Source organism: Cyprinodon variegatus, unplaced genomic scaffold, assembly GCF_000732505.1.
Source record: "Cyprinodon variegatus isolate N-32 unplaced genomic scaffold, C_variegatus-1.0 Scaffold152, whole genome shotgun sequence".
Classification (NCBI taxonomy): Eukaryota; Metazoa; Chordata; class Actinopteri; order Cyprinodontiformes; family Cyprinodontidae; genus Cyprinodon; species Cyprinodon variegatus.
The window spans coordinates 271,287-289,273 of record NW_015150605.1 but is presented as its reverse complement, the minus strand read 5'-3'; the positions used below and the strand labels follow the sequence as shown (position 1 = coordinate 289,273).

The 17,987-nt window shown below is 37.5% G+C and overlaps 3 protein-coding genes across 3 annotated transcripts in view; 1 reads left to right on the top strand and 2 right to left on the bottom strand.

The window, feature by feature from the left end:
- Positions 1–2,131, top strand: part of cacna1h (calcium channel, voltage-dependent, T type, alpha 1H subunit) — a 114,237-nt gene extending 112,106 nt beyond the window's left edge. Inside the window, exon 35 of the mRNA XM_015377340.1 lies at positions 2,045–2,131. Coding sequence (XP_015232826.1) covers positions 2,045–2,131 — 87 coding nt within the window. The remainder of the gene's footprint in view (positions 1–2,044) is intronic.
- Positions 854–9,616, bottom strand: LOC107086405 (synaptogyrin-3-like). The gene is made up of 4 exons (XM_015377330.1): positions 9,301–9,616; positions 7,267–7,501; positions 6,994–7,139; positions 854–3,540 (listed from the first exon to the last, which is right to left on the bottom strand). The coding sequence occupies exons 1-4, from the start codon at positions 9,403–9,405 to the stop codon at positions 3,313–3,315; spliced, it is 714 nt and encodes a 237-aa protein (XP_015232816.1). The 5' UTR covers positions 9,406–9,616; the 3' UTR covers positions 854–3,312.
- A 2,055-nt stretch (positions 9,617–11,671) lies between these two features.
- LOC107086419 (protein disulfide-isomerase-like) overlaps positions 11,672–17,987 on the bottom strand; it is a 9,164-nt gene continuing 2,848 nt past the window's right edge. The window contains exons 3-11 of the mRNA XM_015377348.1: positions 17,712–17,836; positions 17,502–17,639; positions 16,973–17,080; positions 14,725–14,850; positions 13,215–13,412; positions 13,021–13,141; positions 12,057–12,238; positions 11,857–11,946; positions 11,672–11,770 (exon numbers count right to left, since the gene is read on the bottom strand). Of these exons, the coding sequence (XP_015232834.1) occupies positions 11,687–11,770; positions 11,857–11,946; positions 12,057–12,238; positions 13,021–13,141; positions 13,215–13,412; positions 14,725–14,850; positions 16,973–17,080; positions 17,502–17,639; positions 17,712–17,836 (1,172 nt within the window). The 3' untranslated portion in view covers positions 11,672–11,686. The remainder of the gene's footprint in view (positions 11,771–11,856; positions 11,947–12,056; positions 12,239–13,020; positions 13,142–13,214; positions 13,413–14,724; positions 14,851–16,972; positions 17,081–17,501; positions 17,640–17,711; positions 17,837–17,987) is intronic.

Here is a 17,987-nt window from a genome sequence, read left to right as displayed (position 1 = left end):
TGAGCTGCAATCTAAAACAGAAGGGTCTCCTGTCCCACCAGAGGCCCTGTTCTCTTATCAGATTTACACTGGGTGTGAAAATAATTTATGATGTGAGAATGCCTAAAGACTCTTTTGTGCGTCTTGCACACATGAAAGAGAAGTTTCCCTTTCTTCTATCATAGTCTTAGCTTTAGTTCAGACACAGCAGCCGCCAAGTCCCGGCTCTATTTATTCGACTGGTAAATTCCCTTCCTTGCTTGCTCTTCACCTGTTGCCATCAGTCATCTTTTTCCACACAAGCCTAGGTCAGAATACAACACAGCGATTGAAGTTCTTCTTATTTACAGTGCCTTGCAAAAGTATTTAAATGATCTGAACGTTTCTGCATTTTTTCATTTTACAATATCAAGCTGCTTTGAATTTCAGTGGGATTTTGTGTGATAGTTAAAAATAAATTATTGCATAATTGCAGAGGAAAATTAAATAGACATCCATTTTTTAACCCGTTCTACTAGATTAAAATTTAAAAAGTGAGGCATATTAAACCTCTCCTGAGTCTATGTATTTTAGAAGCCCCTATAGCTGCATGTCCTCATAGATGATGAACCCCACCTCAGGTTCAACTCTTAGCCACAAGTTTTCCAGAGTTTTCCAATATTTACTTTTATTCAGTTTCTGCTCTGACCAGTTTCCCAGTCCCTGCTGAAGGGAAGCACTCCCTCAGCATGACTCTCTTACCACCATGTTCTGCAGTTGGAATAGTTTGTCCACAGTGATATTTACTCTGCACCATGTAATTGATTTATTACAGAAAATGAAAAAAATGGTCTTTTCATGACTAGAGCACCCTCGATCGGTTTTTTGACTGATGCTAACTGCAAACATAGGACTTCCTTTGGTTTTGTTTAACACCATTTGAGGAGTTACGTGACTAACGGGGAGCAAAAAGCAGTGATCATCTGTCTGAACGGTAAGTTAACGGAGTTCACTTTAAAGTGCACTATATAGTCCCCGCTCTATATAGTGATTGAGGGGTTTAGGGGTTAGGGCGGACGTTCGGACACAGTAAGTTCGTATAAATGATAAGAACAGCAACTTTTAAACAGAGCCTGCACGAGGAGAAAAGGGCTTGTGTATGGTCTTGCACACATTTAATAGGTGTTCCCTCTTGGGAGCGGGTACAGAGTTTTGCATGTGCATTTTATTAAATGCAGGCGGACTGGGTCTTTAAAAAAAATAAAAAGTGAAAATCTTCCACAATACCTTTAAGGAAAATGTTTGTCCTTTAATGTTATTCAATTGTTCTTGCACTTGAATTTATTTAGGGGTATCAAAGTAAAATAAAAGAATAAAAATACATGGCACACCTTTCAGGTTTGGATTAATAGATTTATTTGTCAGGTAATTTTTATGTCACTGTTATCTCTGACTCTGTCACAATAAATTCAAAATTAAATTATATTAAAGTTTTTGGTTTTGAAGATTCAGAAACATGTGTAGGGGTTTAAGCGATATAAATACCTTTGCAAAGCACTTGATAGTTTTAATCAACATCAAACTACTCAACGTACAGATTTTATAATTATGTTATAATTAAGAAAAACATCTGTCACAACTGAAATGTAAATTTAAAGGAATTAAATAGTTCAAGAATTTTAGTGAAAGGAAAGTTTGAATCTTAGATCTGAGGATTAAACTCTGAACATATGTTGATGTTTAAGTGTTAAGAGGAAAATTGTTTTAGATAAACTTATGGTTTTCAGTATAGTCTTTTCCCTTAATTTATCTCTTCCATTTTGAGCTACAGTGCTTTTCACTGACTGCAGATCTGTACAACATTAATATCTTTTTGATTTTATGTAAATTTAATGCCATAAATGGATCAAGTTCATGAAAGCCTGTAGAATGGATTTCACTTTTGGAACAGTTCAGATAAAACCATGTACCGTAGTGTGACCTGGGCTTTAGTTGTGTCTACCTCTCCTTTTTTCTTCCCAGCTCCCATCCATTTGTATTCTCTCCTTTTCTTTCACCCTCCTTCTGTATGTCTTTGTATTCTCAGGGTAGAAGTAGTGCAGACACAGTTAAGTGTAATATATGTGCCTGCAGCTTTGCAGAGTTAGCAGGTCCCCTGTTGTCTGAACTTTGAGCCTGACCCCCTTTTTCTTCCTTGTTGAAAGAGACGGAGCTTCACAGGAGCAGGGAGCTGACTTGGATGGAGCTACAGACGGGCTTATGCAAGTGATGAAACAATGCTTACAGTTTTTAGAGGTTATATTTTATTAAAAATACAGGAGTGATATTAGAAAGCTGCATTTCTACATTTCTGAATGTCTGGATAATAGCAGTAAAGGATACTCAGCAAGATGTACATGATTGGACAGAGCTGGAATAAAACCACTCCCTGTCTAACTTTCATATGACTCTTCATTCTGATTCTTTTTCATCCCAAAGACTGACAGAAAAAGCTGATTTCTATCCCGTTTGTGCCCTACAATCTAAAAATACGACCAACATTCAGCAGCTGCCTTCTATACTGCTAATGAATTCAGCTCATCTCTATCTAATTATGGGCTTCCAGCAGATGTTGATTAATATGCCAGACACATCTTCAGATGTCGTTCACAATATTAAATTACTTTTGAAACTGTTCCTAAGATCAAATATAGCAAAAATAAGAGAGAGAGAACATTTTAAAACCATGTGAACAGAGGCAGAATCACAGCTTGGATCATGGTGTGGATGACTACAGTTTATTTCCTTTTCTAACCAGTTCAACAGATCACAATAAAATATTCAAACACATTCATTTCTAACACTGAAACTATAATAAGCAGTACTGCCAAGAAATGGTAGCATTTCCTGCATTTTCTGTTGCTTTCCTCGTTAATTTCACAATATCCTGGTCATAATTTCAGCCGTTGGCTTGTGTTTATTAAAGAGCGACAAAGATTTTACGTCCCACCCGCTAAGTTCATTCGTGAGGCAAGTAAAGCATCATCACTGATCTAATTCTCTTTTTCTGCACTTCATCCTACGAACATGCAGCCAGGATGTTTCTCTGTGTGAATCTGTACATGTGGTTTCAGGTGGTGAGTGACTACATCTGCGCTCGCAAGCATCAATATTTGTGTGTGTACAGAACAAGTGTTTAGAACTAATTAAGCTTAGCCAGCTGTTGCCATGGTGAGAATAGATGTTACATCACTTGAACCAGAATCCCACCTCTCCCTGGAGGGGATGGAAACGCGCTAAAACCAGTAGGGCTGGTGGTCCTCATTTCCAGCTTAATGTGTTGTTTCATTCAGATCACCTCCCCACTTTCCGTATCTAAAAAGCAGGAGCCACAGGTCTCTGCTGTGTGAGTTTCTGGGGGTCCAGGGTTTCGGTGAAGGGTGGGGCTTGGTAGGGGTTGGTGGTGACGATGGTGCCGCCGTTGGGGATGGGGTACGGAGTGGCTCTGACGTTTCTTGGAGGAGGGTCAAGGTGCTGCCAGGTGAATAAGTTTGTTTTGCTGCCGGTCATGTAGCGTCGGAGCGCACTTAGTGTCAACACAGCCTGTTAGAAACCCACACATGAAGAAGAATTGACAATCAGTCTTTATTTACATGTTCACAGGTATCCTTCAATTTTTTTTCTTAAACTAAACTAGCTTAAGGTGGTTTAACAATAGAAGACATAATTGTAGAGGTGAAAATGGCTCTGCATCTCTCACAATTTTAGCAAAAAGGGTGTTTCATTATTGTGGAAGCTGCAGATAACAGGCCCTGATTGTACTATTCAATCACTCAACCTCCAATTGTTCCAACAAATGCTCCTAAGAATGATGACAACCTTTAGTCTAGAAAAGTGTACTACTTTTTAGGGTGGTTCTAAAGCCAAAAACCAAAACACTTAATTTATCATTTCCACTTTTCTCCTTCCTTACTTTCTCAATAACTTGTCAATTGTTGGGGGACAAAGTCTTTGATTTATCATTCGTTCTACGTTCCCACCCTCACCTATGGTCATGAGATCTGGGTAATGACCAAAAGGACAAGATTGCGAATACAAGCAGCCAAAATGTTCCTTCGCAGAGTGGCTGGGTGTACCCTTCGAGACTGGGTGAGGAGCTCAGTTACCCGGGAGGAGCTCGGAGTACAGTCATTGCTCCTCCACGTTGAAAGGAGTCAGCTAAGTGGCTTGGGCATTTTTTACGGAATGCCTCCTGGTTGCCTCTCTTGGGAGGTGTTCCAGGCATTTCCTATTGGGAGAAGGCCTCGAGGAAGACCCAGGACATGCTGGAGGGACTATGTCTCTGAACTGGCCTGGTGTCACCTCGGGGTCCCTCCAGAGCAGCCGGAGGAGGTGTGTGTGGATCAGGATGTCTGGAAATCTCTGCTTTCTGCTGCTTCATCTGCAACCCGGCCCCAGATAAAGCGGAAGAAAATGGATGGATGGATGTCAATAAGAAAAAAGTTTTCATAAATCCCCAAATCTCTCTTCATTATAGAGTTTTTTCAATATGTGTCGGAGTTTGGTGCTCAGGGAGGGATGACAGCAGACTTCAATTGTGAAGTTATGTTTGCAAGTCCTTAAAAAGTGGAATTTGCTTTTTGTTTTTGTGCAAAATACTGTTAATAAACACAAGCAAATAGGAATATATTATCCTACTCCCACTTTTAAGGGTAGCCTTAAAAATTTTCTTTTTGATAAAGCTTATAGTTAGAGTGGCTCCAGTTATCCAGTGCTATCTCTATAGTAATGCTGCTATAGGCTTAGACAGCTGGAGGACATAGGGACCCCTTTTTCATCATTCTGCTTTATTCTATCTCCATTCTCCCACTCTACAGAATTAGTTAGTTTAATCTTTAACGTTATGCTCTCTCTACTTTTTCTCATAGTAGCTTCATCTGGTCTGTTCCTATTTGGCTGTTACACCATCCTGGAGAGAAACTAGTTTTCCTTTCAGTTTAATGGTATGTTCTGGTTAAATTGTCTCTGTAAAGTGCCTTGAGATGACATTTGTTGTGAATTGGTGCTATATGAATAAATAAACTGAACTGAAACTAAAATGTGTATTTCAAACTTCTAAAGATGAATCTCAAGAAAAGAGGCACAACAATAAGGAGTCCATTCTAATTGTGATGGAAATGGATGTCTTGTCAAAACATGAAAACCTCAATCTAACCCATTTATTTAGGAAGCAGAAATCATCAAAATAATAAAGTAACATGAAATAATACAGCCTTTTTTATTTGGGTTGTTGAATTAGTTACTCATCTTTCCTTCATTTAACTCTAACCTACATTTAGAAAATGGATCACCACAGGCTCCACCATGCAGCTATGATGGAGCTGAAATGTGAAAAAAAAAAAAAAAAAACTTGTGAAACCTTAGGGACAACTTCAAAATAACAAACTCAATGCACTACTCTGTGACATAACAAAGTAAGCATATACATAAAGCAAAGTCAAAACACCAATTCTTGTCATGATTAGAAGTACAAGTTTATCTCATCCTCTGTGTTTATTAAGAAGTTTACCAATAAAGGTTAGGATAAAGTTCACAGAGAAACACTGTACCTTTTTGATGAGTTCAGTTGACATATTCAGCAGCAAAACGAATCTATTTAAGCCTAATCTAAGTATCTTAAGAAGCTCAGTTTAAACACTTTTTGAGGACTAAGAGGAGCCATCTAACTCATAACTTTTTGTGCTGCCTTAATCTAAGTTCAAATGTCAGCTTTTAGTCTAACAGGTGCAAAAACAGCATGCAATGCCATAGTTTAAAATTAATTCAATTATCTTTATATTAATATGTACAAACAACCTAAATGAGGAGGCTGATGGATCTGATGGTAATAAAATAGAATAGAATAGAATAGAATAGAAAATCCCTTTATCATCCCCAATTAGGGAAATTGTGGTGTTACAGCAGCAAAGGATTATTGCAAAAGTGGTAATACAAATATGGACCTTAAAAAATGTATAAAAATCACAGAATAAGTGACAGAGTGACAGAATATAAAATTATCACTGTTTACTTGTGACTGGCTACTGAAATTATTATCAATGTTAACTCCCAGGTATTTAAAATGCACTTGCTAGATTTTGACTATGTAGGACCACTGGGAGGTGATCTCCAGCTGATGTGGGATACACCAGCATCTGCACTGTCTTATCACCTAATAATGAGTTGGTGTGCACTAACCCACTGTACACCTTGTGGAGGGAGATACTGTACAAGTTAAAACGTCTCACAGCATATTGATTTAGCTGGGAGCTATTACAGTTGTTAGTAAAAAGTGTGAATATGAAAGATTTATGTGACTCGACCCTACAGGGATAGCAGGGCTGTTAAATGCAATATCAGAAAAGCTTCACCCACTGTGGTAAAAAAAAAAAAAAAAAAGAACAGGAAATAATGAGACCACTTAGTTCACAATCAACTTACACTTAGCTGTATTTGTTTTTTGTTTTTGTTTTTTGAAGGATGTGTGGCTAAACCAAATTTAAAACAGAGAAAAACCATGAAAAGATAGATATGAAGAGAAAATCTCTAGATTTTAAAACCAGATGCTTTACAGTTTAAATTGCATAATCTCTACTTTGTTTTTGTAAAAAAATAAATAAATAAAATTATCATTGATACTGTAAGAGAATTTAGAGCAATGAAATGTTAGAAAAAACAATCATAGTGATATAGTAAATGGTAAAATACACTACACTTTTATAATAAATAATTTATGTCTGGATTTTTTTATTTTAATTTGCAGTTTTAAGCATTCCTTTAGTTATAGTGGAACTGTAGCGCCTTCAGCTCTAATTATAACTGCACTGTGTAAAAATGTGTCAAATATTAGGCAGCATAAAGGATGAAGAGGAGTCTGAAACAGAAGCCTGTTTTAACCCATAAAATGAAATGGATTGGGATTGTGTCCAGCAGATTCCAATATTCCAAATAATCCATGGCTTCTTAAATACATATGAGGATGATGATTAATGGTAGTGTGTGAAAAAAGGTACAAACCCAGCTGAGGATCGAAAAGAAGCAGAAAGCGATGATGGCTCTGGCAGCATCTGAGCCCTGGGCCAATGGCAGCTCATCTGGAGATGTGGCCTGCCACTGATTGGCCAGAAAACAGAATCCAACAAACCACAGAAAGCTGGCCACCCCTAGAGGAGAGAAATAAGATTGTGTTTCATGTCTATCTTTAATTGTTTTTATCTTCCCCCCCTTTTTTTTATCGCTTTGTAAAAATGAGGAAAAAACATGTGCAAAAGTTGGATTTTTTTTTATTACCAGAAAAGATGAGGTCTAGCAGCACGGCCCGTTTTCGGTCATTGAGGTTACTCATGGAAGGGAAGTAAACATCGAGAATCAGGAAACAGATGCTGCCAAGGAAACAGGCCACGCCCACCGTCATGCCATAATTACAGGCATCAGCGTTTTTGTTGAAGACACATAGCAAACGCTCGCTACCGATGTTGATGTAGCCCTCGTTCACAATGCAGCTAAACACCACAATGGAGAAAACCTGAAGACAGAGAAACATCAGGGATTAAATTCACACTGATGGACGAAGGCCTTCCATTTATCACAAACAATAATATAAAAAGGTAGAGTATCCTCAACCTATTATTACATTCCTCTAAAATGTGATCTGTTCTATTAATTTATTAACTAGACAGTGCAAAAGTTTCAAAGCAGTATTAAGTCACCTAATTTAGGAAAGATTTGCACAGAAATGTTTGTTTGTATCTATTTAACAATGAGGCGCAAAGTCAAAATCATCAAGATCAAAGATTGTGAGAGTGGATAAAATGAGGAACGTAAAAAAGAGGAGAGCACAGAAATAATTTTAATAAATAATAATAAATAATTTAAAATAAATATAGAAGCTTTATTTTTCTCAGTGACTCATAATGGCTTATTGTTGGACTTAATATTAGCAAAATAGCAAATAAAGTCAGCAAATGTTGCTAACCACAACTAAAAGACAGACTGATGGCCTGAAAGCAAACCAAAATAAATAACTTAAAAATTTTTCACCGTAATGATAACATTTGCCAAATGCACTGAATTTATTTGGCACCTCTTTTCCCAATACTAATAGTGAGTGACTAGTGAGTAGCAGTCATTTATGTACACACAGCCCCACATCATAGCTCAGATGGATAGAAGAGAAGGGTGACCTACCATTGACCTTAACCCTAAAGATACTTTCTCCATAGTCACTTAGGAGTCCTATATTTAATTAAAGATAAAGAATATTGTTCAACTCATTTAATGCATATATTATGTAGAACTATAAATTAATTTAAACCACACTAATGTACAAATATGTGCATAGTTTTATCAGCATGGACCCTAATGAAAATCTAGTCTGTCTTCAGTTATTTTTTTTGGGAAAATATAGATGTTGTTGCATTCATTTTCCAATTGCCTATAGATTATAGGCCTATAGATTGACCATAAGATGTTTTTGCCACTTATCAGTTTTCGGCCACCCCTCAGTGCTCATTGTCCCCTCACCACCCTTATTATAATTTTCTGGAACCGCCACTGATCAGGAGCCATGCTAATGGGGCCACCGCTGGAAATCCACAAGCCATCACAGTAAAACAATAATACTTTTGGGCAGATATGTCATTATTAGAAAATGTTACTTACTAGTTTATATAAAGACTAAAAATGTAACTGGTCTGTGTGTTTGTCTAATAAAACCATCAATTCACTCTGGTTCCTCCAGTTTGTGGATTTGCTGTATTCTTATGTTTGTCAGTTGGAAATGTTGCTAATATCTATTTTAAAAAAATAAATAAATAAACAGCCTGAAATGCTTATTCTGATATTTTAACAATAAAACTGACTTGACTTTGATAGACAGAAGCTTTAGAATGGGGATTTATGTATTGCATTTAAAGCAAATTGGTTAATTATTCATGTTAAAGAACCCCTCAGTGTGTCTGTTTAGTTTTTACAGCTGTTTTGTCCTTTTCATATTTACCTTATTGCAGTTCAGTTTACCTTATTCCGATAAACCGTGTAAATATGAATAATGAGGGAAAACAGACACATGATGACTCACAGCTGCACAGCATCACAAAGGAAGCTGGGCTTTCATCCTGATCGAAGCTTTAAACACATAAAGCTTATTTGCTTCTATTAGAAACAGATCATTTCGGTTTCTTATTGAGCTTTGTGCGCAAACACAGCTGCATCGCTTCAATGGAAAACAAGACAATGTGAGGCAGAAAGAGAAAGGGGGGCTGCAGGCAGGCCCGTCCATTCACGCAGAGCCGCATTTGACATATGGCAGAGGAAGAGGCTTACCCACGACAGCAGTCTGAGGATGGTGCGAGGGTGTGTGAAAAAGGCGACCGGATCAAAAGGGACGCTTCCGGCCTTCCTGGCGCCGTACGCGCCCGCTGCCTCCATCCCTCCGATGTTCAGCTGCCTGAGAGCGGCTGAGAGAGCTAGAAGAGTCGGTGAGAGCAGCCCGGAGCGGTGGGGTCCCTCCTCCAGCCTCCGGATGAAGTCACAGCGCGTCACCGAAGCATCTGAAGCTGCAGCATCAGGACCAACTTCAGCTGCTACATCTGAACCAATCCGTGTTTTTGTTTTACTGGTTTATCGATAATCGTGGTTACTTTTCAGCCAGACGCTACTGATTTTGAACGAGTTTGCTGTGGAGAATACATCACCAGCAGAACAAGGAGCCAATAAAGGAAACCGGCTCTGTTCAAAAACACATTGCTTTAAAAATTAAGAAAATTTGGTTCTGTTATGTTTTCTTTTGAGTATTCAGTTTTACTTTGCTCCATGTTTTCTAGGTATATTGATTTTATTTTTGTTTTTTTAAGTATTTATTTTTTTCTCTCTTGTGTTGGTCTCCTTTTCCCTAGCTCCTTTCTAGACTCTTCTCTTCACACCTGCTCCCAATCAGCTCGTTAGTCCCTTCTTTGTTTCAGTCTCCCATTAATACTCTCCTTGTGCAGTTCCTCAGTGCTGATTCATCGCCTTACTTCGTCTCTCCTCGCCTTTCCATGACTCCATGTGCTCTTTTCCCCTGATGTCTCCATGGTTCTGGTTAAGTTTTACGTTTTAAGTTGGATTTTGGATTCCTGCCTCTGTTACCTGTCTTGATTCATTAAAGACTGCAATAACCAGGGGCGTAGGTTTGATTTCAACTTTGGTAGGGACACCATTGGTCTTCAGTTTCATTGGTCTGATGTTATTGGTCTTATGAAAAAATATGCATGCTCTTTTTTTATGCTTAATGTAAGCATCAGGGCACGTTTTGTTTAAAGAGAACAGCAGCTTTTCTTGCTACATCAATACAAATCTTATAGGCACTGCACACACTAGATGATGTTTATTAATGTTTAAAGCATCACTGGCTCTGACCAATGTGGAATTAGGTCTTTTTTCCACTTTGAAAAGGTATGCACTGTTAAAAGCGCTGCTGCATGAAAGACCAGGCAGCTGCAGCTACCAGGCAGAGGAGCTGCGAGAGGAAAAGAAGCCACAGCTGCAACAACGCTATATAGTAAATTATAAACATGTTGTTCACATCAAATTATTATTAGGGACAAATAGGTCGGTCCAAAATTTTGGTAGAGACATGTCCCTATGGTCCCTATGCAAACCTACGCCCATGGCAATAACTCACCTCTGCCTCTCAGCCTCTGCATTGGGGTCCTCAAACCTTACCAAATCCTGACAGATTGTGTGTTCAGTCAAGTGTTTCTTCCCCTGAACCGCTCCAATACAGACCACTACAGGAGATCCATTACTGCCCAACATCTCCCCAATCAACAGCTACACTCTTTAAAGAAACTAAGCTATCATAAAGTTACAGAAAGATTTGGTTTCCCTTTGGTTTAATCACATAACTTTTTATCTAATTTAAAATTCCTTTCATTCAATTTTTAGTATCTCTTTTTATAGTGTTTGGTCTGATGCTGTTACCACAGCAGATGATGGAAGAACAGATCAATCTCCCACCACAGATATGCAGCATCTTGCTGTAAATGCTGAAGGACCTAAGCTTCCTTAGGAAGTACAATCTGCTCTGTCCTTTCTTGTAGAAGGCTTCACAGTTGGGTCTGCAGTCTAGTTAGTTGTCCAGGTGAACGACAAGGTATTTATACTCCTCCAGCACCTCCAATTCTGCTCCCGTGATGTTAACAGCTTTAGACTTGTTACAATTTTTACTTAAATCTACAGTCACCTCCCTTGTTTAATTTCAGGATCAGATGACTGTTTCCGCACCATGGTAGGAGTTTATTAGCTCCCTTTAATCATTGTTTTCTAATCTAATTTCTGGGGTCCAAACCAGCCGGGCCCTCTTGCATTACCTTCTATTGGGCCGTGGTGGGTTGTTTTTGAGGTCTTATAGTTACTTCATCATGTTGGACAGGTTCAAAATAAGTGGTTTCTGGACTCTACTGGTCCAGCAGTAATTATGCCTAGGTGTGGAGATTAATCAAAAATGTGATTAAATACAGCTTATCTAAGACTAAATGTTTTCATAGGTAGCTGTGAAATAAATAGTATGCATACAAGAACGTTTCTTGGTGATAAAACTAAGGAAATGTTACAACAGAGAAAATAGTCTTTGGCAGCATTTTATTTCTGTCAAATAAACCATACCATTGAAAAAAAATACTTAAACCACCTGACACACTCGGACACAAATGTTGTCTTGGCTTTTCTATCAAAGTTCCTCTTTGGTTTTTTTTTGTTTTTTTGCTTCCTCCTCTTTCATGGCCTCAATGTACTTCCTCCTGTCCTCATCCTCCTGGAAAAGCAAAATACAAAAAATATATATTTTTATCACAGAAACTTCACAGTTCTCATATTTAAAAAAAAAAGATGTAGATTTACCTTAACTCTATCTTTCTTTGCCTTTTTCATCTCTTTATCAAGAAACCTAACCAAGTCTTTTATCTCCCTTTTCCCACGGTAAATCACCATCTTCGAAATAACAAAGGAATACATTTATGTTTTATAAATTATTTAAACAGCAAAAAAAAACATGAACGTTTTTGCATTTGAGAAAGCATAAATTCATCCATGCTTCATACCCTCTCAGCGTAAAGAGCAGGAAACAGGCAGAGTGATGGGTAGGACCCCTGCAGAGACACGTTGATGTCATTGGCCGAGGCATCGATGCGAGCAACAACTACATCCTTGCGATCCTTCAGAACCTGAGCTAGCTCCTCCCACAGCGGAAACACAGTGCGGGACTTCTCACTGTATGGAACATCTAGGATTTAAGATAAACATTCAGAGTTGGTGAAAACAGTGAGCGGGGGGGAGTTAGGAAGCTCCCAAGGGCCCTTGACTGAGGGGAGCCCTAAAAGAAGAAGAACAGATATATATTTCAAACATATAAAAATATTTTAAAAAATCCAGCAGAAAAATAACTTATCTTTGTGTTCTCCCTCATTTTTAAGCAGTAAACAGTGAAATAATTTATGAATATATTTTATTAAAATTTGTGTCAATATAAAACGTAAAGTTAACGTATAGTTAATGTATAGTTAGATTTTTATGTTCAGATTCAATAACAATCAGATGAAATTACAGCCATTAAAAGACATCTATAAATGTTGATCATTCTCATGAGCAGCCTGAAGCAGACACACCAAAAATACATGTTTTGTAATTACAGGTATACATGAATGAAATATAAATTTTCGGGGCCAGTATAAAAATAATCTGTCCTTTAATAAAGTTATAGTGAAACCTAATAGGACTATATTTTCACAATCCAAAACCTATTTTCATTTCATTTGTACATAGATACAGCTGTGTTTAAATAATGTTTATGATACTCTTCTGTGCATCTTTATAGCAGTTTTAAAGCTTGCATACTTTTTGTTTTTTTTGGGGGGCGGGGCACTAATGCATTGTCTTTCATGGGGCCCCAATTTCCGTCCTGTCTAGGACTAATTTAAACTGAGCTTAAGCAGCAAATTTCTCAGATAGAAATAAAATGAATAGAGCTTACACTCTCACATAAGGGTTGGGAAATTGTAAACTTACAGAATAGGACAAAAACAGTCTTGTTGGGGTTGAATGCTACTTTCTCCAGATTGATTCCCACCAGCTCCTTAACAGGCTTCTTATCCCATCCTTCAGGAACAGGCTCACTCTGCAACTTGGGCTGTTAAAACCACACAAGCAATTAGCCAACCGAAATAACTGTATATCAACCAACATTTCTGTGTATGGTTTACCTTGGCTTTGCCTTCAAGGTAGGACTGACAGAACTGTTTTATGACCTCCACATCCAAGGTCTCAGACGGCAAATTGTAGGTCACATGATCCGTCAGGTTCACTAGTCGGATATGAGGAGCTTCAAAATGCCGGACACGGAAGTACTCCATGAGTCTGCCGTTACGATGTTCATCCACGTTCACCAGGACAAACAGAATCTGGGCAGAGACACATAAAGGTATATCTTCAAGGCTTTGGAGATCAAATGGGTACTTGGTGATGAATAGTTGAAGATATAGAGTTTCTGAAAGGAGCAGGAGCAGATGTTTTTCCATGTCCATTTTCTGAGATCAAAGGTTTGCTTTTAGAAAAGTCAAAAACAGGAGCTTAAGATCTGGAAATTTACTGTGAAAATTTGCCACTGATTGGTCTGATATGAATCTTAAAACAGTCACTCTAAATGTGTACGTCTGTTAAAAATCCATTCTTATAATAAACATAAACAGTCTTTGAAAATCAAAAAAGGGTTTAAACTAATCCCTAATCATTAAAATTCTAAGAGACACTCTTTCTTCAAATCTTATGGATTATCGTCAGAATGGATTTCTGTCAGTGCTAAAAAAAATGTTCCTTCCTGTCATTGTTCATTTTCATGCAGGACAATTTTTAGGCCTTAGAAAAACCATTAACCTGGATCTGCATCAAAATTCTGATCAGCACATTATTATTCAATGTTTTAAAAGAGCAGCAAACAAAAGTCAATACTGTCAACTTCATCAAAATGTCAAGGAATTAACCCTAACAAAAATGTTTTTTTTGGCTTAAGATCCACCGTTTTTACATATCTATCTATAGCTGTAAACCTTTTCCACATTTTGTTACTTTAAAAACAGAAACTTGAAACAGTTTTATGAGAACTTTACCACTCCAATGTAGTGTGTGATTACACAGTGGGAGGAAAATAATGCATGTTTGTTTTTTGTTTTCATCCAACTTCTTTCACTATGAACTAAAATTGGCAAATTTTTTTAATCCTGAATGGAAATGAAATGCTCTTGTAACCTTATTTCTATTTGCTGTTGGCATGAGGGATCTCCTGTTGCGCTTTGTCCTACAGTATATCGGCAGAAGCCTTTAACTCCTTTAACCTCCTTAAGGAGAACTACCTGCTCTTTCCCTTGTTTCCGACAGCTTTAAGGCTCCAGCCTGTCCCTGTCCTCATCTGCTCTCCTTTTTAGTGACAGACAAGCAGAGGAGAGACTATATCACACTTCAGGTCCTGGATAGTGGTACCCAGAAACCTTGTCAGGTCTGTGCTGTCAGTGAATTTTGAGAGTTTGACCGATTAGTCTCCTTAGACGTACATTAGTTATTGTGTAGAGGAAAAAGGAAAGTGGGTAGAGTGCTGATAATTAGGGTGCTGGATGTGATGGTTGAGGATGAATGTGATGTTGAAGGTAAATTTGGATGATATGAATGAGGAGGAATATCCCCAATAGTGAAAAAATGAATGAGTTTGTTTGTTTATACCTTCATCCTGAACTCCTCTGCAGCACTGTGGAAAGCAGAGAAAATCTCTACAAAGTCCTCAGAACTTTTGTTGACAAAGAGGAGAGCGTGGTTCAACACAGGGGAACCAAGGATCAGGGAGGCTGTCTGCAGAAAGAGAGAAAGATGAAAAACATACATGATTCCTAGCAAGTCCAAGTCAGAAACAACTCAGAAAACTTTGGGAAACTAATGTCCTGTAATATTAATCAAACAACTTTGATGGGACAATGAAAAAATATAGTGTTAAAAAATGTATTTGGTGTTCAGATGGAGGCCAAAAATGAAAGCATTCAGCCAAATTTAACAGCTTGTGTTAATATGAAAAAAATACTTAATTAACCTGCTTTTGTGCTGCCAGTACTCAGGTTTTTAAAATGTCTTCTCTCCATAACAGAACCAATTTAAATCAAATCCAATTTACCACCTTTTAACAATAGAAGTGGAAAATCTGGGGCTTAATATAAACTATAAGTTAACTTCAGGATTACCAACAAGCAATTCTGTAAAGAAACTATAAAATATATTAATACATTAATGCATTAATTTTCCTATTTGGCTGTGACACCATCGTGCAGAGAAATATCAGCTGTACTGCTGCCATTTCACACCTTTGTTTTTTGATCCAATATTGGCCTGTTTTTCAGTCTACACCTGTTTCTCTGACTGTGACTGGCTGGATGTGCTCTCTTCATCCTCTGACATGGGAGCTGGCTTGGAGCTTGTCTGCCTGGCTGTGTGTTTCCTGGAAAGGGCTAACTTTTACAGTTGCCTTTTGTATCTCTGCTTCTGTCTCCTTGAACCCCAGTCGGCCTCGGCAGATGGAGGCTCACACTGAGCCTGGTTCTGCTGGAGGTTTTTTCCTGTTAAAAGGGAGTTTTTCCTCTCTACTGTCGCTACAAGCATGCTTAGTGTGAGGGATTGCCTTTAAGTCAATGAGTCGATGCAATCAACAGGTTTTCCTTAGATAGAAAACTTTGAATCAATTTGACTGTATGATCTGGTGAACTGTAAAATGCCTTGAGATGTCATGTGTTGTGAATTGGAGCTATGTAAATAAATTGAATCGGAATTAATTAAACAAAGTAAACAAATAAAAGCAAACATGAGTTATTAATAGTTTACTATTAATATAAACTATTCTAAAACCAGATTCAAAATAAATAAATCAAATAAATAGATGGAATAGATTCAAAATAAAAAAATAAGCATTAATAGGGCATCAGCTGTATCTTTAGAGAGGGTCTCATCAGCATTTTTAAAACTAGGCTGAAAGCTGATTCCATACAAATGGTTTCTGATAGCTAAAGTCTGTGCTTGTCTTCCACATTTAAGTTGTCTTCGAGCAAAGGGCTCTGAATTATAAGCCATGACTTAACTATATTTGATTATGATTTAAAAAAAATAAGGAGGATTAGGGTTAGTGAGAAACCTTTAAATTTTTTTAAATCCAGAGTAATAACTTTAAATGCAGAAAAAAGTGTGGAAACGTGGGGTCACCAACCGCAGCATTTTGATTATCCTGTGTAACAAATGCATGAAGAGGTCGTTCTAATTGATCCTGAGAATGATACCTTAGAGATGTTTCGTCAGATGGTGGAGAGTGGCTTTAGGTAACTGTGTAAATAATGGCACATTAATGCCATCCAGAGAAATTAATTGGCAAATTCTTTCTTAAGATGCTTAGGTTAAAAACCAATCACCTCTGTTTTATTAGGATATAGCAACTGAATATTAGAGAACATGCTGGCTTTTAAAGTTATGCCTGTTTTCTGGTTTGCTGTTTGAACTTATTCCTTAGCCATGGAGAAAATGTCTCCTGCTAAAAGAGAGCTGAGCAGAGGACAACGGTAAACTAGACCTGCAGGCAGCTTTTCAGAGACAATGGATTGTTATTACAAAGAGACACTGGAGTTGATAATCTGGTAGATATTTTAAATTTTTTTCTATTATTCCTGACCTGACTTCCAGGCACTGTTCATCAGCTGAATGAAATGTTCTAGGTCTTACATTTGTTTACTTTCTTCATTCAAAGCTCCCACCCTGCACAGTGTTCTCCTATGATCAGAACCTGAAAAAATTTAGCCAAAGTCTAAAAAAGAAGTGACACACCATTAAAAAGCCTGGAGAAATGTTGAAGGTCTCTTTAAAATGTAGCATAAAGTGTGGTTCCTTTACAGTAGAAGTTTCACACAGTGCTGCACCTAGCTGGGTATGTTTTATTTAGTACCTGTCCATTGTACTCAGTGACTGGATCCATCATGTAGACGGAGATAAACCTGATCAGCTCCTCTTTCTGTGTTTCTGGCTTCATTTTGAAGGTCTGAATGAGCTGAGACTGTAACACACAGAAATTAGACTCAGAATGAATGGCTGAACACATAGAAAAAAAGCACAGAAATGCAAAAAATACAAAAAGTTGCTGCTGCAAATATGTTTAGAATCAAAACCTAAACAAATTTATTCATCCGGTTTATTCTTTTTAAATATTCATTCTATATAAAAGCCTCTACCTGTAAGATATTATGGAGTAGTGTGATACTTATGCAATAAAAAAAGTTTTTTAAAACCCCTCCAAAGCTGGAGTAGTAATCAGATTACATCATTATGAACTTATAATTTTGTTTATTCTGGTCTGCTAACCAATTTAAAATCAAGCTTTTTTAAATACAGACAGAACTATACTATTTTTTGCTTGTTTCATTCTAGTTTTCTTGTGTATACACCAGTTAATGATGTATTATTTGTCCTGTCAGTACTTTTTTAAGCAGAAGAACAATATCCTGAGTAGCACTGTATTTGCCGAAGTCTTCGTCGTTCTGTATCACAGCGAAGCGGACGTCAGGAAGGTCAATGGCTGTGGCGTAGAACACCTGAACGTAATCATGGTTCAGCTCCTTTACACACAGAAATAAGATGGTTAGGACTCTGAGAGAAGTCTGAACTTCTGAACATAGAAACATGTTTACCTTGAAGAAACCAACCACTGTTAGATCGTCTGAGGCCTCTAATTGGCTGAGATCTATGATGAGGTCAGCAGGTGATCCAGCCCTCCTTTGTAGCCAGATCAAGATGGAAGCTGAGCTCTGAGGAACTATTTAATAGTTCATATGAGAAAGTTACTTAGTTATATTACAAGCATTTTAGCAACTTCTTTAAGGTTCTTTAAAGGCAAAGTCTGGTCATATTCAGAATTCAAACTTCTGAAAGTACTTTATTTATATATATATATATATATATATATA

Excerpts from the sequence above, each read along its gene's own strand:
- LOC107086405 (XM_015377330.1), bottom strand. The coding sequence starts at position 9,405 with ATGGAGGCAGCGGGCGCGTACGGCGCCAGGAAGGCCGGAAGCGTCCCT. Across the intron at positions 7,140-7,266 it reads GCTAGACCTCATCTTTTCTG|GGGTGGCCAGCTTTCTGTGG; the intron begins GTAATAAAAAAA and ends TCTCTCCTCTAG. Across the intron at positions 3,541-6,993 it reads TCTTTTCGATCCTCAGCTGG|GCTGTGTTGACACTAAGTGC; the intron begins GTTTGTACCTTT and ends GGTTTCTAACAG.